Source organism: Myotis daubentonii, chromosome 2 (assembly GCF_963259705.1).
Source record: "Myotis daubentonii chromosome 2, mMyoDau2.1, whole genome shotgun sequence".
Lineage (NCBI taxonomy): Eukaryota > Metazoa > Chordata > Mammalia > Chiroptera > Vespertilionidae > Myotis > Myotis daubentonii.
This window is the reverse complement of record NC_081841.1, coordinates 53,773,039-53,798,148: the sequence shown is the minus strand read 5'-3', so window position 1 is coordinate 53,798,148 and position 25,110 is coordinate 53,773,039. Positions and strand designations below refer to the sequence as shown.

Here is a 25,110-nt window from a genome sequence, read left to right as displayed (position 1 = left end):
AAATTTTTCTTCTAATTAATTTCCTTTAGATGTGCATGAATCCATGCACTGGGCCACTAGTATTTTAATAATTATGTATGGTGTCAGGTGGGTATTAGACTTACGGGGGATCACTTTGTAAGTTACATAAATGTCTAACCACTATACTGGAACTAATATATTGAATGTCAAGTGCAATTGAAATAAAATATTTAAGTACCTCATGAGGATCAAAGGCCTAATTATAGGAGCTAAAACTATACAAATCTTAGAAAAAATCATATCGGTAGGTGTAGATCTTTGTGACCTTGAATTAGGCTGTGGTTTCTTAGATACAACACCAACAATACAAAGGAGAAAAGATAACTTGGATCTTACCAAAATTAAAAATGTTTGTGTTTGGAAATACACTACCAGAAAGTAAAAGGACAACAAACAGAATAGGAGAAAACAGATACAAATCATATATCTGTTAAGAGTCTAGTATCTAACTTTAAGCAATAAAAAAAAAAAAAAAAAGAGTCTAGTATCTAGACTATATAAAGGACTCTCACAACTCATTAATAGAAATATAAGTAACCCAGTTACAAAATGAGCAAAGTAATCGAAAGATGCATAAATGACCAATAAGTACATGAAGTGATGTACAACATTATTAGTCACTAGGGAAATGTAAATTAAAACCACTGCCCTAGCTGGTTTGCTTAGTAAATAGAGTGTCAAACCTTGATCATTGATTCTGGTCAAGGGCATGTACCTCCGTTGTAGGCTCCATCCCTAGCACTGGCCTTGGTTGGGGCACTGCGGGAGGCAACCAATATATGTGTCTCTTTTACATCGATGTTTCTCTCTGTGTGTGTGTGTGTCTCTCCCCCTCCCTTCCACTCTCTCTAAAAATCAGTCAGAAAATATCCTCAGGTGAGGATTAACAAATATAAATAAATAAATCAATAAATCAATAAATCAATAAATCAATAAACAAATAAAATAAAATAAAATAAAATAGAAATAAAAGTTCCCAGCTCAAATAAAGAACTAAAAATTCAACAAAACAAGCAACTCAATAAAAAATGGGGGAAATTAAAAAGAAAAAAAAACCCTAAGATACCATTTCACATCCACTTGAATGGCTAAAATCAGAAAGATGGACAATAAAGTGTTGGTGTGAGGATGTGGAGAAATTGGAACCTTCTAACACTGCTAGTAGTGTCGTAAAATGATGCAGTTGCTTTGAGAAGCAGTTTGGCAGTTTCTCAAAAAGTTAAACATAAACTTACCATATGACTCAGCAATTCCATTCCTCAGTATATACCATGAGAATTGAAAACAATGTTTACATAAAAACTTGTACATGAACGTTCAAAGCAACATTATTCAGAACAGCCCCAAAGTGGGAACAACCCAAATGTCCATCAACTGAGGCCCAAAATTCATGCACTTGGAGGAGGGGGGGGTACCTCAGCCAGACCTGCACCCCCTTACAGTCTGGGACCCCTTGGCGGACATCCCTCTCGAAATCAGGGATCCCTCACTCCTTACAGCTCAGCTCGCTGCTCCTTAGCACTGCTGCCGCTGCGCCATCCCTGAGGCCGGCTTCTGGCTGAGAGGCTGCTCCCCCTGTGGGAGTGCACTGACCATCAGTGGGCAGCTCCTGCATTGAGCATCTGCCCCTGGTGGTCAGTGCGCATCATAGGGACCGGTTGTTCTGCCATAAAGGTCACTTAGGCTTTTGTTATATAGACTAGAGACCTGGTGCACGAGATTCGTGCACTTGCAGGGGTTGTCTCCTCAGCCCAGCCTGTGCCCTCTCATAGTCTGGGACCCCCTCACTCCTTACCGCCTGCCTGCAGCGGAGGTGGGAGAGGCTCATGCCACCACTGCTGTGCTTGCCAGCTGTGAGCCTGGCTTCTGGCTGAGCAACACTCCCTCTATGGGAGCACACTGACCACCAGGAGGCAGCTCCTGCATTGAGCATCTGCCCCCTGGTGGTCAGTGCACATCATAGCGACCAGTTGTTCTGCTGTTCAGTCGATTTGCATATTAGGGTTTTATTATATAAGACTAGAGGCCCGGTGCACAAAAATTTGTGCACTCGGGGGGGGGGGGGACAGGAAGGGGGGGTCCCTCAGCCCGGCCTGTGCCCTCTCACAGTCTGGGACCCCTAGGGAGATAACGACCTGCTGGATTAGGCCTGCTCCCGGGTGGCAGAGGGCAGGCCCAATCCCTAGGTGCAGCCCCTGGTCGTGCTCAGAGCAGGGCTGATTGGGGAATTGGGGTGCCACCCCCTGTCATGCACAGAGCAGGGTGGATCGGAAGGTTGCGATGCCACCCTCAGTCACGCTCAGGGTAGGGCCGATTGGGGGGTTGGGGCACCGCCCCCTGTCACACTCAAGGCAGGGTTGATGGGGAGGTTGCGGCGCCATCCCCTGTCACGCACAGAGCAGGGCCAATCAGGGGGTTGGGGTGCTGCCCCCTGTCACTCACAGAGCAGGGCCCATCAGGGGGGTTGGGGCTCTATACCCTGTCACGCACAGAGCAGGGCCGATCAGGGGGTTGAGGAGCTCCCCCGCCCACCCCCCCCCCCCGTCACACACAGAGCAGGGTGGATCAGGGGGTTGGGGCGCCGCACCCTGTCACACTCAGGGCAGGGCCGATGGGGAGGTTATGGCTCTACCCCGTCACACACAGAGCAGGGCCCGTGGGTGGGGGGTTGGGGTGCCGCCCTCTATCACCCACAGAGCAGGGCCAATCAGGGGGTTGGGGCGCCGCCACTGTCATACTCAGGGCAGGGCCGATGGGGAGGTTATGGCTCTACCCTGTCACACACAGAGAAGGGCACGTGGCGGGGGGGGGGGGGGGCGGTGCTGCACCCTGTCACACACAGAGCAGGGCTGATCAGGGGGTTGTGGCCCCGCCCCCTGTCACACACAGAGCCGCAGGGCGATCAGGGGGTTTGGGCACTGCCCCCTGTCACGCTGATTCCAGTGCCGGGATGCCTCGCGGCACCGCTGATCCTGGTGCTGGGAGGCATATTACCCTTTTACTATATAGGATAGAGGCCTGGTGCACGGGTGGGGGCTGGCTGGTTTGCCTTGAAGGGTGTCCTGGATCAGGGTGGGGGTCCCCACTGGGGTGCCTGGCCAGCCTGGATGAGGGGATGATGGCTGTTTGCAGCTGGTCACACCCCCTTCAGGGTGGGGGTCCCCACTGGGGTGCCTGGCCAGTCTGGGTGAGGGGCTGAGGGCTGTTTTCAGGCTGGCAGGTGACTGAAGCTCCCAACTGCTCCTTTTTTTCTTTTTTCTTTTTTATTCTGGGCCAGCTTTAGCTCTGAGGCTTGGTTCCAGCTCTTAGGCCTCGGCTGCTGAAAGCAGGTATCTGGTTTGTTTGGGTTCATTAATCGAAACACTGTTTCAACTCCAGCTCTGAGATCCCAGCTGGCTGAAAGCAGGTTGCTGGGGTTTTGTTTAGCTTCTATATTTGTAAAAATGTTTCAAACTGCAAGCTCAGAGGCCGGCAGCGGCAGGCTGGGAATGTTGGAGTCCTCCATCACTGAAGCAAGCAAGCCTCATGTTCGTTTCAAGTGGCCTGGCTGCCGGCCGCCATCTTGGCTGGCAGTTAATTTGCATATCACCCTGATTAGCCAATGGGAAGGGTAGCGGATGTATGGCTAATTACCATGTTTCTCTTTTAATAGATAGGATATCTATAACAGACAAATCCACAGAGATAGAAAGTAGATTTGTGGTTGTTAGGAATTGGTGGGGAGTAAATGGAGAGTGACTACTTGTGAGTATCTTCTTTTGGGAGAGATATTCTGGAATTAGGTATTGATTATAGTTTCATAACTTTGTGAATATACTAAAAATCAATGAATGATCCACTTTTAAAAGGTGCATTTTATGTTATGTAAATTATATCTCAATTTAAAAAATATAGCTAGAACAATGGAGGTACCTTTTACCAAGATAGGAAAGACTAGGGAACTGTCACATATGGAAGAGAGGAAGAATTTGTTTGGAAATAGTAAGTTGGAAATACTGATTAGATATCCAAGTGGATTTATTAAGTAGGCAGTTGGAGATATTAGTCTGAAGTTTAGGGGACAGATATGGATTGGAGATATAAATTTGGAAAAAAATAATACCTATAAAACAGAATGCTGCTTGGAGCAAAGTAGGACCTATGAACATTAGCTATTATATTTATTTTGTATGTGTAATAGCCATTTTTCTAACACAACTGTGGAATTCCTTCCTCTCTGATTTGTAATGCCACCTCTGTTATATACAAATCTCTCATTTAGACTGAGAGTCTTTTTTTTTTAATATATTTTATTGATTTTTTACAGAGAGGAAGGGAGAGAGATAGAGAGTTAGAAACATCGATGAGAGAGAAACATCGATCAGCTGCCTCCTGCACATCTCCCACTGGGGATGTGCCCGCAACCCAGGTACATGCCCCTGACCGGAATCGAACCTGGGACCCCTCAGTCCGCAGGCCGACGCTCTATCCACTGAGCCAAACCGGTTTCGGCGTGAGAGTCTTTTTCTATAATTGCATTCTTTTTAGGATAATTGTTTTATGGGAGAGTAGATTGGAAGCTAAGAGTCCTCTCAACTTTTCTCAGTTCACTTTAAAAGAACATAAATGATTCTATGCTTCTGTGTCACCTTTGCTACCTAGAGAGAAATCACCTGGATTCTTTCTACCTTTCAGAGGGTGCTATGAGGATAGTTGAGATCCTAGGCAGGAAGTTCAGGAAGCTGAGTACTACAAAGCTGCAGAAAGAAAAAGAGATTCTATCCAGTGGTTCTCAAGCTTCTGGCCCTTTAAATACAGTTCCTCATGTTGTGACCCAAGCATAAAATTATTCTCGTTGCTACTTCATAACTGTAATGTTGCTACTGTTATGAATCGTAATGTAAATATCTGATATGCAGGATGGTCTTAGGCGACCCCTGTGAAAGGGTCGTTCGACCACCAAAGGGGTCACGACCTACAGATTGAGAACCGTTGCATAGGCAATATTTTGAGTCAACTCTCCTTATAATTATAAATAATTTTTTAAATTTATTTTTTTAAAAATATATTTTATTGATTTTTTACAGAGAGGAAGGGAGAGGGATAGAGAGTTAAAAACATCGATGAGAGAGAAACATCGATCAGCTGCCTCCTGCACGCCCCCCATTGGGGATGTGCCTGCAACCAAGGTACATGCCCTTGACCGGAATCAAACCCGGGACCCTTGAGCCCGCAGGCCGACGCTCTATCCACTGAGCCAAACCGGTTCTGGCAATTATAAATATTTTAGAAGTTTTATTTTAAGTTGTGGGGAAAAAATACACAACAACATAAAAATTATCATCTTGGTAACCATATGAGAATAATTTTAATACAGTCTTTGCATTTGATGTCTCACCCAAAATCTCACCAAGGCTGTCTCCTCATGGTTCAATTCTAACTCCTGGTTCAAACATTACTTCAAAGAGGCCTTTTCTCAACACCAGGAGTAAAGTTGCTTCCCCACTCCTGGTCTCTTCCTGTCTCATTACCCTGAATCACTCTCCACTAACTGAAATATTTGTATGTTTTTATTGATTTTTTTTTTTTTTTTTAGAGAGAGGGAGAGGGGGGTTGAGAGAAACATTGATTGGTTGCTTCCATGCATCCCAACAGGGGATCGAACCTGTGTATATGTGACCCTTCAGTGCACAAGAGGATGCTCCAACCAACAGAGCCACACCAGGAAGGGCTTACCTCTTTGTGTTTATTGGCTTATTAACTGTCTCCTCCTCCCCATTAAAATATAAAATATACCAGAGCAGGAACCTGGTCTGCCAGGCTCTTCTCCCCATGCCTAGAACATATGTCCTGTTATGTATTTGTTATAATACTTGCTGAGTAATAAACAGTGCTTTTCAATTCTCAAACAGTTTCAAATATATTATCTCATTTGATCATTACAACTCTGAGTAAAATGGGATTGCTAACTCAATTGTAAAGAAACTCAGAGATGCACCTCAGCCAAAGGCAGAGGGCTCAGTGAGATCCGAGCGCTGTGCTGGGGCTTGCTTTTTTCAATATCTTCACTCCAGTTCTAGGGCTAAGGGTATTTTAAACTTCCTTGCCAATAAGGAAATGAGGACCCTGGAGGATAGTGGGAACAACATGCACATGTTTTAAAGTTGCCAGTTCCTGCAGTTGAACCCTTCCCACTGCAACCCGCTCCCCGCCCCCCCCCCCCCCCCACACACACAGCAGATTATGGCCACAGTGACGCTACTCTACGTGCAAAGAAGAAAATGCAACTCGACTCGACTGTTTGGAACCCCGAATCCCTTGTGTACCTGCCTCAGGTTTTTCCTCCACTTTTTTCTTTTTAACAGCTTTATTCAGGTATAATCTTGTCTCGGTTTTTAAAATGCGTTCCTTTGGAATAATCTCATTCCCTAGAATATTTACTTCACTTTTTGGGTCTCCACTACTCCAGGCACCTGTAAGGATTCCTTTTTCGTTTCCTTTCCCCCTACGTTTCGCAACCGGACACGTATGATCTGTGCGTCCCGAACTCGTTCAGCCTCGCTCCCCAGACCTGCCCACCAGAAGCCTGGCCCCTACATCTTCCCGGAGCCCCGCCCCTCGGCCCCTTTCCAATTCAGGCCCTTCGGATCTCGCCCTTCCTCCACCCCCCCCCCCCCCCCCACCCCTCTATCTCGCGAGAGATGAGCGCGCCTGGCCGGACGAGAGGAAAGTATCAGCTCCGCTGAGGGGGGGAAGAAGGAGCTGGAGACAGATTGTGGGACCGAGCGCGGGCGGGCGGGAGGCGACGGAGCTGCCAGCGGGTGAGTCCTGTTAACATTAACTAGCCCATGATGGGACGAGAGTCTCTCCTTCAACCCTGACCAGTCCCAGTCTCCCAGGCCGGGGTCTCCCCTCCTAGGTGTGTTGGACGGGGGCGCTGAGGCGGTGGCCGGGCCCTGTCTGAGGAAGAGGGTGGGGCATGGGCTAACGCTGGCCAATAAGAGAGAAGGAAGTAAGATTGGCGGCGATAAGCACTAATGGGAGATCGTCTTTACCTTGCGGAGTGCCGCCCCTCTTTCCCTCCTCCCGCCTCCTTCCTTTGGGGGGGAAGGCGGGGCCAGAGGCCTGAAGTGTGGGGAGAACTTGGGGGTAAGTAGCCCCGGGGGGCACAGGGCGTGGCAAGAAGAGGGGAGTTGAATCCTGAGGGATTGGAAGTGTAGTAGTGTAGCCTGCGGGAAGGATCCTGGGGTTGGGGTGGAATGGGAGAAAGGGGAGGGGTGCTAAACTGGCTTCTGAAAGAGTGGGGTTAGGGACTTGGCATTGGAAGAAGCTGGAGGTAATAGGCAGAAGGTAGGGATGAGTAGGTGAAAACATGGCAGTAAGTGAGCCTGCAAAGATAGATAGGGTTTAGTCATTGGAAATGAGAAGCATGGCATTTCGATTGAATTATCAAGAAGAATATCAGGGACATGGTATCAGGAAAAGTATCGATTTGGAAAAAATTAAGTGAATGAGTTGACGAAGACTTACATAGTGGTGGGCTTGGTAGCCCAAAGACTGCACTTTGAGAAGGGTATGGGGGACTCCAGAGGTGTTTGGAAAGGAGACGGCTGATGTATACAGGTTTTGAATGTAGGTATCAGAAAAGACTTGGGTACTGTTTTAGGGCTTTGGGTGGGTATGACATCCAGTCTGGTGATCAGCCTGCAAGAATGCTGGATAGGGGTTGAGAAGGATAAGAAAAAAAGAACACTTTCATCACTTCTACTCTGATTTCCTTTTTCCCTCTCTAACTGTTCCCACATTTAATCTCTTCCTAACTCGGGGGTGGGGGCCTGGGACGGAAGCAGTCCAAGTCGGAGTCCCAGAAGGAGTTACTGTTGCTCGAATTGCTTGTTTATGTTCTCTGACGAGGGTGTTTACTACCCAGAGCACCTCCTACCCAAATTCCCATGTTGCTACTTTCCTAACTTTAAAAGTTTGTTTTCTGCTTAGTGGGTGTTTTAGTATTTCTGAAGGTTGTGTCATAAGTGAAGGTTTGTGGGAGTGTGCACAGTTTTCTCCGCAAGCCCACTTGATCCCTATGTTTAAAAACTTTGCAATAGTGTAAGTAATTTCTGCAGAGACATCAGTCTTTATAGGTTTTCTAAGCACAGAGAAATATACTAAACTGAAGTTTGTTTTGTTAAATATGTCTCACCTATTCATATTCTTTAAGAATTGTTAAATGGATGGTTGCAGTTTTAATTAGCTTATGTGATATATTTTTAAATGCTGTAAATAAAATGGACACATATTTCAGGAAAGTGAAGAATTTCAGTTTCTTCCTTTGTGTCCAGACTCAGAAGCTAAATATATGTCATTATATCTTAGGGCAAGGGTTGGGGAAATCAAACACAATTTGTACTTAAACATGGAGGATGTAAGGTAAGTGGAGACTATTACGAAATGTAACATGTCTGTAAGGAAAGAAACTGAAAAGTTTGGCAGCTATACTAAGTAGTCTTACCAGTTCTTAATTCTATACACAATAATGACAAGCCTTTGCTCTTTGTTTGATAGTTGTGTATTATTTAATGATGAATTGGACTAATATAGCCAATTGGACTAATAACTACTTTATTAATACATATATTTATCTTTTGCATTCCTTCTCTTCTCCTTTTACTTTTTTAAAAAAATATTTTTATTGATTTCAGCGAGGAGGGGAGAGGGACAGAGAGTTAGAAATATCAGTGATGAGAAAATCATTGATCGGCTGCCTCCTACTAGGGATTGAGCCCACAACCTGTGCATGTGCCCTTGACTGGAATCGAACCTGAGACTCTTCAGTCCCCAGGCCTATGTTCTATCCACTGAGCTAAACCAGCTATGGTGTCATCTTTTACTTTTGAGAAGCAAATTAATAGCTGAAATACTGTTAAAGCTGTTATGTGAAGAGAAATCAGAGTATGTTGTTTTGTATTAACCTTTGGTTTTCAGCTACCATTTGAAGCTTTTTCTCTTGGCCAGGAAGTTGCCCATACAGCACTGAGACCAGTTGATTACTGATCCTTCAGCATTACTTAACCGAATTTGGTTCCAGTGTTTCGCATTCAGAACATTACTATTAGAGATTCAGACATTTTCGCAGTTTGCCTGGCGATAGCACACAAAAATATCCAACAAAATAGCAAAGCCCCTTGTTTTAGTCTTCCATCCTAGAATTTGTGATGGCTTTGACGTGGGCACTGTTAAATGCAAGATTTGTTTTTCCCATTTCCCATTAGTGTTAGCAGAAAGTTAGAGAGTGCTCATTCTTAAATTTGTGAATCAAAGGTACCATCCCATGATAGTTCCAGTGTTGTAATTAGTAAGCATTTTTCTTTATTATGGATTTTAAATATTAATGGATATCATTACTGTATCTCCTTTCTTTTTCCTCTCCCTACTTTCAACCCAAAATGGAAATCGTTTTTTTAACAAATTCTTAAGCTGCTACTTTGCCTCAAGTAAAGTCCCTGGCTCTGTCTGAACACAGCTGCTCTGAAGTTCTCACAAGTTATTGTTTTGTGCATGTCAAGACTGAGTTTTTCCTAGGCTGCAGTAGGAGGGAGTCAATGTTACAGCAGCCTCCTATCCACGTCTGATAAGGAGGAGCCTTCTCCTTGTGAGGAAGTTTTGGGTGGAGCAAATAGCATTGCCATATAAATATCTAATAAAGACAACTCTCTTTGTGGGACTAGTTGGCAGGCTGGAGTATAATTGTCCCTTATTTCTTGATAAACTAAAGTTAAGGTGCAGATGTTTCTTTAAGAAAAACAAATGCAGTATTCATTTAAAAAGAAGAAGCATTAATTTCTTTTGTTGTTGGTTTCTCTGAAAATGGTACTGATTTTAGAGTTCATGAAAAGTTTTCCATTTCTTTAGAAACATGTGAAAGAAAGCAGTTTTAAGTTTCTCATTTTTCAACGGTGCCTTCCTTCCTCTTAACAGACTTATTTTGGGATTAAGTATATTCATGAAATGTGAAAAGCCATCATATTTGGAATGCCTGCAGCATAGCCTTTTACCTTCCGAATGCTATAGGACAAAGATCCCCACTTCACAGATTCCCTGTTCCATTTTGGAACTCTACTTTTAGAACATTCTTTACATTGTGCGGAAGCTCTTTAATTCTGCCATCTCAAGCTACAATAAATAAACCTAATTCTTTGTCAGCATGGCAGTCCTTCAAATATTGATGACAGTTATGTCTTGTTAGGCTTCTGTTACTGGGATAAATATCCCAAGGTCTTTCAGCTATTCCTTAAATGACATTTTTAATAAAGTTCAGGCTCCTCATGAACTTAGTTGCCTAAGTTTTTAGGGCTTCTTGTCTAGGTCTGAATATAACATCTAAGATATGTGATCAGGAAAAGTACAGGGGAGAGTGGCCTCTTTTTAAAATTGAACTCTATACCTCTATTTTTAAAGCCTAAGATCACATTAATTTGTATAATTGATTTAAAAAAAAATATTTTTTTTATTGATTTCAGAGAGGAAGGGAGAGGGAGAAAGAAATAGAAACATCAATGATGAGAGAGAATCATTGATTGACTGCCTCCTGCATGCTCCCAACTGGAGATTGAGCCAGCAACCTGGGCATATGCTCTGATCTGGAATCAAACCGTGACCTTCTGGTTCATAGGTCGATGCTCAACCACTGAGCCATGCCACCTGAGTGTGTAATTGATTTTTTAAATGTAATTGAAGACTTTACATTGATCCCAGTAACTGTCATCTTGTTGGTTTTGGTTTATTGTTTTAGCTTGATAATTTTATTTAGCCTCTTGGGCATTCCTCACATTTTTGTATCGATAGATAAATGTGATAAACATGACTCCTATGGTATGTGTTTTCTTAATTTATTTTATTTTTTAAAAATATATTTTATTGATTTTTTTACAGAGAGGAAGGGAGAGGGATAGAGAGTCAGAAACATCGATGAGAGAGAAACATTGACCAGCCGCCTCCTGCACACCTCATACTGGGGATGTGCCCGCAACCAAGGCACATGTCCTTGACCGGAATCGAACCTGGGACCTTTCAGTCCGCAGGCCGACGCTCTATCCGCTGAGCCAAACCGGCTACGGCGTTAATTTATTTTTTATTGTTGACAGTATTACAGATGTCCTAACACCTAAGTTTTTGTTTTAGGGCACTGGTAAAATATATAAGGGTGAAGCAATGCTTTAACATCAGCATACTATCAATAGGTTGATATTAATCCATTAATCAGTCTTTTGGATAAAATTCATTTATGAATCCACCTACTGTTTTATCACCTAACCAGTATTTCTTCTGAAGTAGTAGGAGTTGTCCTGTTGTAATCTAAATATATTCTATTTCTGGGCATATACCTGAGCTTCTTGGCTAGAGACCCTGTTAAAAAAAGAAAATGAAGTTAGACATGAGTTACTATTTTGCCATCTTATGCTAATGTTTATAGATCACTGCATTACTTGCCAGTTGTTTAAAGCCATCTACTTAATAATTCATTTTATAATCTTCTTGGTGAACAGTATTTCATCAGTCTATAATTTCTGGACTCTACCTTCCCTGCCCCCTATTTTTTTCAAGTATGTTTTCCCCCAATTTCCAAGACTTCTGGTTCTGCTTCCTTTTTTTGTTTAAATTAATATAGAATAATTAGCAGTGTTTCTTTATAATTGTATGCTTTTTGTCATCAGATGAAATTCTGTTTTAGAAACTATTTTAGGACAAAATGCTATTCCCTGAACATTTTAAGTTACATATTAAAGAATTAAACTATTGTCCACATAACAGTTGTATTATGGTTTTCCATAATGTTGACATCTCCAATTTAGACCTAACTTTTCATTTTCTGTTTGGAATAAAAACTTGTACCACCTGTAAAAAATACACATATATACACATACATGTAATTGCCATTTATAATTATATAATTTATTGGTGTGGTGGTCTGTATTTGTCACAGTATGTGCTGTAAGAGAAATGGTACTACAAATAAAATAGCACATCAGAAGACATCTTTAGGGACTAAGACTTTATGTTGGCAGCCATCAACTTTTCTGTGTGTTAATTTTAGACCTGATAGTTGAATTTATGTTTGAGTAATTTAGCTGATAAATGCATTGTTAAAGCACCTTCCTCTTTGGGGGTTTTAATTTTTACTTTCGTTTTTAGAAAATTGCAAATTGTGAGTGTAAGTGTTCATGTGGAATAAAGTAACATGCTGTTAGGGAATGCTTTACATTTTCTTTCTTTTTTAAAAATATATTTTATTGATTTTTTTACAGAGAGGAAGAGAGAGAGATAGAGAGCCAGAAACATCGATGAGAGAGAAACATCGATCAGCTGCCTGATCAGCTGCCTCCTGCACATCCCCCACTGGGGAAGTGCCCACAACCCAGGCACATGCCCCTGACCGGAATCGAACCCGGGACCCCTCAGTCCGCAGGCCGACGCTCTATCCACTGAGCCAAACCGGTTTCGGCTGCATTTTCTTTTGATACCTTCTCATCCATCTGAGATTGTTCAGTTATGAAGTCTCCTGGAAAGTAGAGGGATGGACATGATGATCTCTCAAGGTCCTTTCCAGTCCAAACATTCATAAATAGAAGCTCATCTCAGGGAACTTACTATTGAAGAATCAAGAAGAAAAATGGACTGTAAAGAAAATAAAATTAAAATGGTTCTACTGACCCAGTGGGAATGGATAAACAAAAAGTAAGGAACATAAATAGCAATAAATAATAACTCTTAAGCCAAAAAACAAAACAAAAAGTCAACACCAACAACAAATATTTTGCATTGGATCGTTTCATGTCTTAAAATATTTTATTATGACATTTTCTCTTTAGAATTTCCTTGGTGGACACTTTCTGTTGAAAGAATGTTGTTTTTCTGTTAAATCATAGTATTTGGCTTCCTTTCCTTCACTTGTTTGTCCTTTTGTTTAGAAACCTTTAAAATCTGAATATACTCACTCACTGTCTTTCTGTAATGAAAGAAAATTCAGTTCAGTTTGAAAGTAAACATACTGTATGGCTTCTTTGGAAAGGAAGGATGAAGTGTTACAACTCAGGAAAGGTTTTATGAAAAGATAAATTTATCTAATTTCTAAAACCTTGTAGGCAGACATCTAGGAAAGAGTCCCAACTAAACCAAAGGTGAGTTACTGCATTAGTCTTATGAGGAATATAAGGACACTTATTAGGAAACAAAACTCATTACAAACACATGAATTTAACTTTGTTAGTTTTTTTTCATCTTTGGGTAATTTTAATCCTAAGTGTTCTCATACATTTGAAACCCAACTGTGCAAAAAGTTTCTCTTTTCTATTCAATACTGCACTTATCCTTAATAAATATCAATTTATGAAAGTCTAACAGGAACCAAGATTTAGCTTAAAAAGTCACTTTTGAGCTTGTGGCTTGGGCCTCTGTGGGAACAGTACTGTTTTATTGTAGTCCTACCTTCCCAAAAAATCTAACTTGCTTTCTTTGAGTAGAATTACTTACTAATACCTTATTATATGGTATAGTGCTTCTTTCTGACATAGTGGACAAAGGAATCTTATATGCTAAATTAGCCAAATTTTATTTGGGGCTTAAAATTCATGCAGTAGAAAAATTACTTTTTTTTTCCAGATAAAAATAGAGCATAACCATTCTTTTTGAAATAGGAATAAGTCTGACTATATTATAAAAAGAGGATGATTTATTGAATATGACATATAATTGCTGTAAATGATTTGTGTTGGCATCAAATTTCTTGCCAGTAATGTTTATTTAAGCTTTATCAAACTTGGGTAATACCATGTTGGTTTTCTTTAGCATGGTATTTCTGGTACTAATATGTCTCTTTGAGCGCCATTTCCTCTTATTTTTTATATGTTTTAATTTATTTTAAAGAGAAAGGAAGGGAGAGAGAGAGATAGGGAAAAAGAACATTGATGTGAAAAACATTGATCTGCTGCCTCCTGCATCCCTCCCCTATTGGGGATCAAACCTACAACTCAGGCATGTGCTCTGACCAGGAATGGAACTGGTGACCTTTTGGTACATGGGACGATGTTCAACCAAATGAGCCACATCAGCCAGGGCTAGCCACACTGGCCAGGGCAAGTCCATGAAGATTTCTAACCTGTCTTTAAAGATTGGTATTTTAAGGTTGATTAGTATTGGTTTATTGCTTTAGGGATCCTACTTTATCTGAAAATGGATAGGAAAAAAACTGAAACAACATTAGATTTTGACAGCTTACCAATTTCCAGGAATTTTTCTGTTTTTAAAATGCATATTGAGGCCAAACATAGGTATGATGTTCTCTATTTCTAACTCTGCTTTCTGCTGTCACTTTAGCAAGTGGTTGCTTCTTTGTTTTTGCTTTATTAACTTTTCTGAGGATAGTTCAAAAATAGTTCCTTGAATCCTACAAAAGCCTAGAGAGATAAAAACTTCTACTCAAGTAGTTGGCTGTATGAAGCTGCTTCCTGATAGGTTCTAAACTTTGGCCATGTGTTGCCTAAGTTATGACTCAGCCTAATTCTCACTTCCATCTGCTTTTTGTCATTTGCTACAAAAGTATTTGGTCAAGTTAATCTGGCTCCTTTCTTTGAAACCTGTTCCTGCATGTCTGAGCCTGAAATTCAAAATTAATTTCAACCTGCTCTTCGATTGATCAATCCAGGGTACTCTACTGTTTATGTATTTCTTAAAGCAGTGGGTTTCCAACTTCTTTTTGTCCTAGAATCCACCCCTTTTTCTTCTTAAAAATTAATTGAAGACTCCAAAGAATTTTTGTTTATCTTGGTTATATCTATTGATATTTAGTATATCAGAAGTTAAAGTGGACAAATTTTAAAAATAGAAATTTATTTTAAAATAACATAAATAACAATAGTTTCCAAAAGATTTAAGGGAAGAGCTTTAAATCTCTTTAATGTCTGACTTAATAGAAAACAGCAGGATTCTCATATCTGCTTCTGCATTCAGTTTGTTATGATATGTTGTTTTGGTTGAAGTATATGAAGAAACCGTGGGCTCAGATATGTAATAGAAAAAGAAAAGGCTCTTTTCCAGATAATTGTAGATAGTCTTTATTTTTTGATATTACACCAAAACTTGAAAAGTGATAGTTTGTTAAAGGTTAGATGTGTAAAATGAAAAACTGTATCTGTGAACTTTTGATACTCTGTTATAGTAAAATGCATTGGACATGCCTGGGTTGTGGATCAATCCCCAGTAGGGGATGTGCAGGGGGCAGCCAATTAGTGATTCTCTCTCATCATTGATGTTTCTATCTCTTTCCTCTCTGAGATCAATAAAAATATATAAAATGTATTGGGCCCGGCAGATGTGGCTCAGTTGATTGAGCATGGACCCATGCACCAAGAGGTCCCAGGTTTGATTCTCAGTCAGGGCACGTGCCTGGGTTGCAGATTTGATCCCCAGTAGAGGGACTGGCTGTGCAGGAGGCGGCTGATCTATGTTTTTATCTCTCCCTTCCTCTCTTTCTAAAATCAACAACAATAATAATAAAACATATTTAAAATGCATTGGCCTGCCTTGCCCTTTAAGTAGATCTTTAGCCATGTATGATTTAAACACCCATGAACGTTCTGAAAGGGATCAATAGGGATCCCTGGAGCTCACTTTGAGAATTATCTTATAGTACAAACTTGAAAAATACAGCTTCTTACCATACAGAAGGAATATAAGCTCTCTATTTTAGTGCTTCTCAAAGGGTGTCTTGGAAGCCAAAGCCCAGTGAATATAGGAGGCCTAGGAATCTGTTTTTTAATGAGGTGCTAGGTGAATATGCTAAATATTCAGAGCTAGGGTTAATTTTTTAAAAACATCTTTATTTTTTAAAACATATTTTATTGATTTCAGAGAGGAAGAGAGAGTTAGAAACATCAATGATGAAAGAGAATCATTGATTGGCTGCCTCCTGCACTCTCCTCAGTGAGGATTGAGCTTGCAACCTGGGCATGTACCCTTGACTGGAATTGGACTGGTGACTCTTCAGTCTACAGACCGATGCTCTAGCCACTGAGCCAAACTGGCCAGGGCTAGGGTTAATTTAAATTAATCACATTTTAAGAAAACCTAATTTCTAAATTTTGAAAAATTAAATAATTTAGTAATTGTCACATTATCAAAGTTTTTATTGCCCAACCAGTGTGGCTCAGTGGTTGAGCGTTGACCTGTGAACCAGGAGGTAACTGTTCTATTCACAGTCAGGGCTCATGCCTGGATGCTGTTAATAAAAATCCTTATTAACAAAATATACACTCTAACATTTGTCATAATTGGGATATCTTAATTAACCATGTATTTTAATTAATAACAGTATAAATACCAGTAGTTGGCAACTAAGGCCAGATAGTAAATATGTTAGGCTTTGTAGGCATGAGGTCCCTGTTTAAAACTACTAAACTCTGCCACTGTAGCACAAAAGTAGTCATAGATAGCCTGCAAAGAATAAATGTGGCTGTGTTCCCATAAAATTGTATTTATGGACACTAAAATTTGAATTTCATGTAATTTTTACGTAACAAAATATTCTTTTGATTTTTTTTATGGATATTTATCTTTATTTCTCTAGGTAAATATCCAGTATTATTTTCTTTTTTTTTATTGTTTTATTGTTTAAAGTATTACAAAGAGTATTACATATGTCTCCCTCCCCCCCCTCCCCCCCCGCTTGACATTCCCCCGGCCTCCCCTACCCCTCAGTGTCTTGTGTCCATTGGTTATTCTTATATGCATGCATACAAGTCCTTTGGTTGATCTCTTACCACCCCTGCAACCCTCCCCAGGCTTCCCACTGTAGTTTGACAGTCTGTTCAATGCTGCTCTGCCTCTGTATCTATTTTTGTTCATCAATTTATAATGGTCTTTATTATCCATAAATGAGTGAGATCATGTAGTATTTTTCCTGGCTTCTAAGGGGCTGGCGCAGCCTCACAGGGGCCGTCACAGCTTCACAGGGGCCGTCACAGCCTCACAGGGGCCGTCTCAGCCTCTCAGGGCCCGTCGCAGCCTCACAGGGGCCGTTTCAACCTCAGAGGGGCCGTCTCAGCCTCACAGGGGCCGTCGCAGCCTCGCAGGGGGCGCCGCATCCCATGTTGGGGGTGAAGGTGCGAGTCAGAAGCTCCTCTCGCTGTCTCTCCTGCTGCTCCCTTGCGTTTCACTGATGCTGGAAGTTTCTCATACTTTAACTGGTCAACACGAAGGTTGGCATTCTGTCTTTCGTTGGGCGGCTCCTTGCTGGACAAAATCTCCAGGCGTTCTTGGTGGCTGAATATCTGGTATGCTTGCTTGGATTTCGTTTTCTACTAAGTGCACAGATTACTTGTCTGCCGTCTCCCAGCATCCCATGTGAGACTGGATCTGGTGGACCTGCTTGTGCGTTTGTTGGTACAGCGGTTCCATGTCGCCGGCCCAGCCGGGTCCAGCTCCGGCTTCCTCCGAACCTGATTCTGCTTCTGGAGTGTGTCCCTTATGTATGTGAGGAGTTGACATCTACAGTTTGTTGGGTTAGGCTGCAAAAGCGCAGGTGGTTCCTTATGTGCCACTGGCACAGACTGGGCGGGGATCTAAATTGAGTAGGGCGGGGTCTCCAGGAATCACCAGGGTGGAGCAAAGAGCAATAGCGTCTCCGTGACTCCTCGCCTCTCTGCGACTCTGCGTGTCCGTGTCCCTGAGTGCCAGCAAGCAGCTCCACGAGTAAGCCATCCTCGCTCTCCGACACGCTGCAAGGCCGTCCTGCCTCTCCCCGTAGTGGTCTGGGACCTCAGAATCCCGCCCCAAACAAGCTCAGTGGATTTGAGAGTTTGTAACCCCTTCCGATTGGAAAAAACCGCGCATCCAGTTGCAGTCCGCCTGGCGCATGACTCTGTACCTCTGTTCTTGGTGCCTCTGTTCATTCTACTCAGTCTCAGTGCTCTTCTTTCTTTCCTTCCAGTTGTAGAGCTTCCACTGGGCCAGCTTTCCCATGGTTCTGAATGATAGCTGTTTGTCTTATAGTTGGTAGTTTCAATGTTGTTGTGGGAGGCAGCACGCACAGGTCTGTGCCTTACGCCGCCATCTTGGTTCTCCCCTGCCAATCCTTTATTTAGACGATAACTGGATTATTAATTTCCCAGTTATAGTCTAAATCAGTGGTTGTCAACCTTTCGGACTTCATGGACCACAGTGGTCCACGGGCCACCGGTTGGCGACCGCTGGTCTAAATAGAGGGAGCCAACCTATCAGTGTTTTTCAATGTTTATTATAGTGAAATGGACTTAATTTTAAAACGATGGGCATTATTTCATTTTCCTAGACCAGTAGTCAACAAAGCCAAATATCAACAGTACAACGATTGAAATTTCTTTTGAGGGCCAAATTTTTTAAACTTAAACTATATAGGTAGGTATATTGTTATTAACTTAACTAGGATACTCCTAAGCTGGCCTTTGCTAAAAACGTCCTCAATCTGATCGAGGTATGTTCGCTGAGATCGACCCCTTCCAACTCTCCCATCCACACTCAGCGTGTATACTTGTTTTGTCTATCTTTTGTCACCCATGCGCGATTTGCGGACGCGACTAGCACTAACCACTGCACAAGGAAACTGCTGACTGGCTCACTCAACTTGTGCATGAATCGCGCGCCCCTTCCCCATGTTGCGTATTCCGCAGCCCGTCTGCACCACGTCTCCCGTCACCAGACCGACCGACACTCCCCACTTCTTCTAACGCCACTTCTTCAAAATAGACTTGTCCAGGCCGAAAACCGACTTCTGCGCATGGGCCACGAAGTTTCAATAGCACTGTACATGCGTGCCCGCACGTGGTATTTTGTGGAAGAGCCACACTCAAGGGGCCAAAGAGCCGCGGTTTGCCGACCACTGTCCTAGACAAATGACACTCCAAGAATTTGTAGTCCCTCAAATTAATGTTTCTGGACATTTGTTTATATTATAAACATATAGGAGACACCTGTTGTATGTAAACTTTTAGAAATACACAATTCAGTTAGTAGTCAGTCTACAATATGCAAATTGTCATCCAATTTTAAAGAGTTATAAAAAAATGTGGTGTCCATTTTTATATCTTATTTGGGGTATGTGAGAACAGGTAATTTAGGACTCAGGCCAACCTCAACTTCTTGACACATCTTTTGCCTGTTTTTTGTAGCTCTCTGCCTCAGTTTTCAAGTCTTAGCAAGATGCTTTAGAAAAACCCGATATAAAACAATAAGGCTAATTAGTATAAGGTTATAGTAATATATATGCTTTCTATATAATACTTTTGGTGCCATTGATTTACCTACTAATGAAATAATATATGTAAACTGATGTTATGCTAAATAATACAGTGGAAAATGGACCCAGAATTTAGGAACAGATTTCAATAACTAAATAAACTACTACTAGTAAAACATGAGCTTCCTTTGTTTTCTGGGAGTTCACATAACCTGCATTATGGTCTAACAGTTCTTATGTTTATTGGATTCTTCCTTAAGTCAGTTTTTAAAAAAAAACAACACATTGATTTCAGAGAGGAAGGGAGAGAGAGTTATAAACATCAATGATGAGACAAAATCATTGATTGGCTGCCTTCTGCATGCCCCACACTGGGGATTGAGCCCACAACCTGAGCATGTGCCCTTGACCAGAATCAAACCCAGGATCCTTCAGTCCGCAGCCTGACGCTCTATCCACTGAGCCAAACTAGCTAGGGCAGTTTAAGTCAGTTTTCTAGCGGCACTGAGTATTCTACGGTGAATAAAATGTTGAGTTGGCTGAGGTATAGAGAGATAGTTGTTTGTACTCTGCTTAGCAGCAGCTAAATTATCTTAGACTTTGAAACTTGGTATCCAGAGTTGTGTTCTTGGAAGAGATTTGTTTGTGTATCATTTCTTTTTAATATCATAAGGTAATGGAGCCCATAGAGCTTTGATTGGGTGCCTGTCTAAATTTTTTAGGTTGTTTATAGCTGAGCTGAAAGGCATTCAGTACCTGGTAAGCTTGGTAATCAGCTCTCTTTATTCCCTTTGTGATAGATGGTTGAAGAAATCTCTGTGTTTATAAGTAATACTCGTTGTTAGGGAGCATTCATGGGATTCTGAAAATGGGTCCTTGAAGGCAACAAAGGAATTATCTTGAACTGCTTAATTTACCTTGTGTATCGATATGTTTACATTTCCACCATGTCTATTTCTATATGAAGCTATTCGCTTATAATTTTAGAAAGTTTTTTTTGTAGTCAATTTTGAACTTAATTTGTCATTTGGTTCTGTTACTTTGTAATAGAGAATGAACAACTTTGTACGATTTGTAAATATACTGTTTAGTGCTTTGAAATAGTCTAGCAGAACCCTGGCTGTTGTGTCTACGTTGGTTGGAGTGTCCCCCTGTACACCAAGAGGTGGTGGTTCTATTGGGGCCAGGGCACATTCCCAGGTTGCAGGTGCCCCGGTGAGGAGCATGGTTGGGGTGCCTTCAGGGTACAAACAGGAGTCAACCTATCATTGTTTTACTTTTTCATTATGTTTCTCTTTCTCTCCCTCTCAAAAACACATATAACAAAAAAAAATTTTAAATGTTATTTAAAACAGTGTAGGAGATATGGGCCTTTTAAAAAAACATATAGACATATGTTTTTAAGTCATGCAGATTGACATTCCTTTTTATTATTAGATTACATTATAATTTTAAAAATTTATTAAAAGCAACCTGTGATCATTGTAGAGACTTTGAAAATACTGAAGTACAAAGAAGAAAATAAAATAATCTGGAATACCATTACCCATTCATAACCATTATTAACATTTAATATTAGTATTCTCTCTTTCTGTGTTTATTATTTTGTTTGCTTTTTTATAGATTTGAAATTACGGTGCATATGTAATTTTATATCCTGCTTTCCCCTCACTTAGTATATAGCATTTTCTAATGTCATTAAATAGCTTTCAGAAACATTCTTAACTTAAATATAGTCTGTTGTAAGGGAGTATCTTAATTTATATTTATCCCTTCTTAAACATTTAATTTGTTTTATTTTTGTTACAAATATGACTATGATGAACATTTTAATATATAAATATGTTTCTGGTTTTAGCTTCAGAATAAAGTCCTGAAAGAAGAATGATTTGTTCAAAGGATATGAGGCATTTTAAGACACTTAATATAAATATTGTCAGATTGCTTTCTAGAATTACTGTCCCAATTTGTACTCCCAAAAGTTGTATATTAAGCTGCCCTTTCTGCTGCATCCTAAATTCGCATTTTTTTACTTGAAAAGATAGTTTAACAACTCTGGACTAGGTTTTGTTTTCAAGGGGCAATTATGGGTTAACTTTACAGATACCTCCTCCCCATTTTTAACATTCTAACCAAAATCTATAGAGCTTTCTCCATGGTATTTGTATTATAAGAAAAGCACAGAATTGGTTGAATATCTATATACTAGGGGCCCGATGCACGAAATTCGTGCACTGGGTGTGTGTGTGCGGGGGAGTGTCCCTCAGCCCAGCCTGCCCCCTCTCACATACTGGGAGCCCTCAGGCGTTGATCCTCATCACCCTCCAATCGCAGGATCGGCCCCTTGCCCAGGCCTGACGCCTCCGCCAGAGGTGTCAGGCTTGGAAAGGGGACCCCCATCTCCCCCCGATCACTGGCTCTGGCCCCCGCCCAGGCCTGAGGCCTCTGGCCCAGGAATCATGCCTGGGCAGGAGACCCCCATCTCCCTCTGATCGCTTGCTCCACCCCTCGCCCAAGCCTGACGCCTCTGACCCAGGCTTCAGGCCTGGGCAAGGGGACCATCATATCCCCCCAATCCCCGGCTCCGCCCCCCGCCCAGGCCTGATGCCTCGGCCAGAGGAGTTGACCCTCATCACCCTCCGATCACCAATCACCGGATCGGCCCCTTGACCAGGCCTGAGGCCTCCGGCAGAGGTGTCAGGCCTGGGCAGGGGACCCCCAGCTCCCCGTGGTTGCAGGCTCCGCCCCTGCCCAGGCCTAACACCTCTGGCCTAGGCGTCCGGCCCGGGCAGCGGGGACCCGCAGCTGCAGCAGCCCCGCGATCGTGGGCTCCGCTTTAGGCCCAGGCAAGGGACCCCTAGCTCCTGGGACTGCCAGCTTCGACCGTGCCCAGCTCCCATCGCTGGCTCCACCCCTACTTCCTGCTATCACTGGCCAGGGCGGAAAAGGCACCTGATTCTCCAATCATGGCTGGGGGGCAGGGCAAAGGCGGCCCTGGGGCCGCCTTTGCCCTGCCCCCCAGCTCTTAGCTCCCCCCTGGGTTTCCGATCACTGTCAGTGGCAGGGGGCTTCTTCCTGCTTTCCCTTTCGCCTCCCTGCATTGTGCCTACATATGCAAATTAACCGCCATCTTGTTGGCAGTTAACTGCCAATCTTAGTTGGCAGTTAATTTGCATATAGCCCTGATTAGCCAATGAAAAGGGTATCGTCGTACGCCAATTACCATTTTTCTCTTTTATTAGATAGGATAAAAAGCCAGCCACTGTAATGGTCATAACAACAACTGTATCGACCGGTCGCTATCACGCCCACTGTGGCCAGGGGCTGGGGCCGGCTAGCCAACCTTGCAGCCCTTCCCCCTGCTGGCCTGCCCCTGATCGGACTCTCCCATCCCGATCAAGAGCGGGCTGCCAGCCAAACGCTCCTTCCTTCCCCCCAGCCAGCCCTGGCCCCAATCAGCCCACCCCACCACAATAGGCCCGTAGCCCCTCCCCATGGCCGGCCCACCCCTGATTGCATCCCCCCCCAATAGGGGGTGGGGCTGGGCAGCCAACCTCCTGCAGACCCTCTCCCCTGGCTGGCCATGCCACCAATGGGCCCCCACCACCCTGATTGGCCTGCAGCCCCTCCCCCTGGCCAGCCCCACCCTTGATTGCTCACTCCTACCCCGATAGGGGGCGTGGCCGGCCCACCAACCTCCTGCAGCCGCTCCCCCTACCCGGCCCCACCCCATATCAGCCCCTCCACCCCATCAAGGGCAGGGCCAGCCGGTCAACCACCCATGGCCCCTCCCCCAGGCCGCTGGCCCCCAATCGACACCCCCCACTCCATTCATGGGTGGGGCTGGCTGGCCCCCCGCCCCTCCCCATGGCCAGCCCCACCCCCAATCGGCCCCCCAACCCCAATCGGTGGCAGGGACCTCTGGCCAATGGCCCACAGCCCCTTCCTCCAGCCAGCCCGGCCCTGATAGGGCCCAATCGGGCCAGGCCGCTGGCCAACTTCCCGCCAACTCCTCCTCCCGACAGGCCCAGCCTCGATCTGCTGGACCCCACCCATGCACGAATTTGTGCACTGGGCCTCTAGTAACATAAAATGCCTTAGGCACAAAGTAGTTGTAAATATATGTTTAAAATGTCTTCTCTATGAATAGCTTTAAATACATAAATACCTGCATAGCAGTTGTATTGTGGTCCCAACAGCTTTCTGCAAAAACTCAAAGTATACTTGAGCAAAGTATACTTGAATATCACCGTTAGATTAAATAAATAAATATTTATTGAACATCAACTGTGTTGTAAGAGGAAAGGCTTCCAGGAATTTTAACCTAGATTTCTGTATTCTGTCCCATTCCCCTTTGGTCACAAATAATATAGCCATTTCCTTTTTATTCATGAAACAAAGTAGCCCACTTCTAGTCACTAACATACCACTATTTCATTTCTTTCATAGAATTATTTGTTATTAATCTAAAATTATTTTATTGGCTTAATATTTGTTTTTTCCTTTTAGACCATAAGCACTATGAGGGTAGAAACCTTGCCTGTCTCATTCACTGTTGAATTCTGGGGCCTAGAGCATATGGCAGGCACTGAAGAAAATATTTAGTGAATTAATGAATTTTAAGATGAGTTAATTTACTTTTTGGCCTAAAAAGTAAATTGTGGTTATTAGTTTCAAACTTATTCCTTGTCAGATTTTTTACCAAGACTGTTAACCGCTCTTTTTTGTGCTCTAGTCTATACTCTAGAATTGCTAGCAAAACAATTTGATGAATGACTACAAAGAATCGGTGAAATAGCAAGGGGTCTAATATGTGCACTGATCACCTCTAATTGAACTTATAAATTGAGCCATCATTCTTACTACTTACCTGGCATCTTTCGTGTCAGATGACAACAATTCTTTGCCTGTCCAAATTTTAATGAGGCTCCTAAACCTTCTTTTAGGCCCATCTGTGTATGCACTTCCTTGTAAAATCCAGTGGTTTCCTTTGTTTGTTTTTTAAGTATATTTTTATTGATTTTAGAGCGGAAGGGAGAAGGAGAGAGAGATAGAAACATCAGTGATGAGAGAGAATCATTGATCGGCTGCCTCCTACACGCCCCCTACTGGGGATTGAGCTCACAACCTGGGCATGTGCTCTTGACTGGAATGGAACCTTCAGTTCGCAGGCTGAGGCTCTATCCACTGAGCCAAACCGGCTAGGGCGTAAAATCCAGTTTTAGTAAAAACTGCTTCTCCACCTGGATATCTGATCACCCTCATATCTGATCAGGTTCTTCATCCTCCACCACCCACCAGGTGATGTCTGATCACTCTGGCCTGTCTTCAGCAAGAATCCTGTAAGGTCAATTTAGCCAGAATCTCCCTTCTCCTCTTAGTAATTTTCTATCCATCGACCCTCGCCCTGGTGCTTGGCTATGCATTCCCACTGCCCATGCTGTATTGGAATTGAGGCCAGTTCTTATACTGAGATGTCTTTTCCCGTACTGCAATAATCCTGAATAAAATCTGTTTTACCACTTTACTATCCAGCTCTGGTTTCTTTGAGATAGAGGAGTGATTTTTTTTTTTTTGCAGTGGTCTATTGCCTTTTTATTTTTATGTCCACTTTCCCTTGCACTTAGTAGTTCCTTAGTAATGTTTTCTGAATGAATGAGTGAAAGCTAGTCTGAACCCCTTCTAGATTTTCATGAATCTTTGATATTTATGGTACATGTGCCCTTCTCATTTTTTGTACCTAGCAACAGCTGCTTTTTGTTATTGGGAACCTAAGAACAGACCCTTGGTGTGATTGTATATCGCTTTTATTCCTTACTGAAAGTGGACCACCTTATTAACATTAG

The 25,110-nt window shown here is 42.7% G+C and overlaps 1 protein-coding gene across 10 annotated transcripts in view; it reads left to right on the top strand.

Moving 5' to 3' along the window:
• Nucleotides 1–6,696: 6,696 nt before the first annotated feature.
• Nucleotides 6,697–25,110, top strand: part of ATF7 (activating transcription factor 7) — a 114,758-nt gene continuing 96,344 nt past the window's right edge. For 3 of the 10 annotated variants that reach the window (XM_059683053.1, XM_059683050.1, XM_059683048.1), the window contains exon 1: nt 6,697–6,821. Coding sequence is in view for 2 of the 10 variants with exons in the window: in XM_059683055.1 (XP_059539038.1) it covers nt 7,038–7,149 (112 nt within the window). In the remaining 8 variants the exon portion in view is untranslated. Of the gene's footprint in view, nt 6,822–7,034; nt 7,150–25,110 lie in introns of those variants that run through there. The other 7 variants (XM_059683054.1, XM_059683051.1, XM_059683055.1 and 4 more) reach the window with 7 other exon arrangements.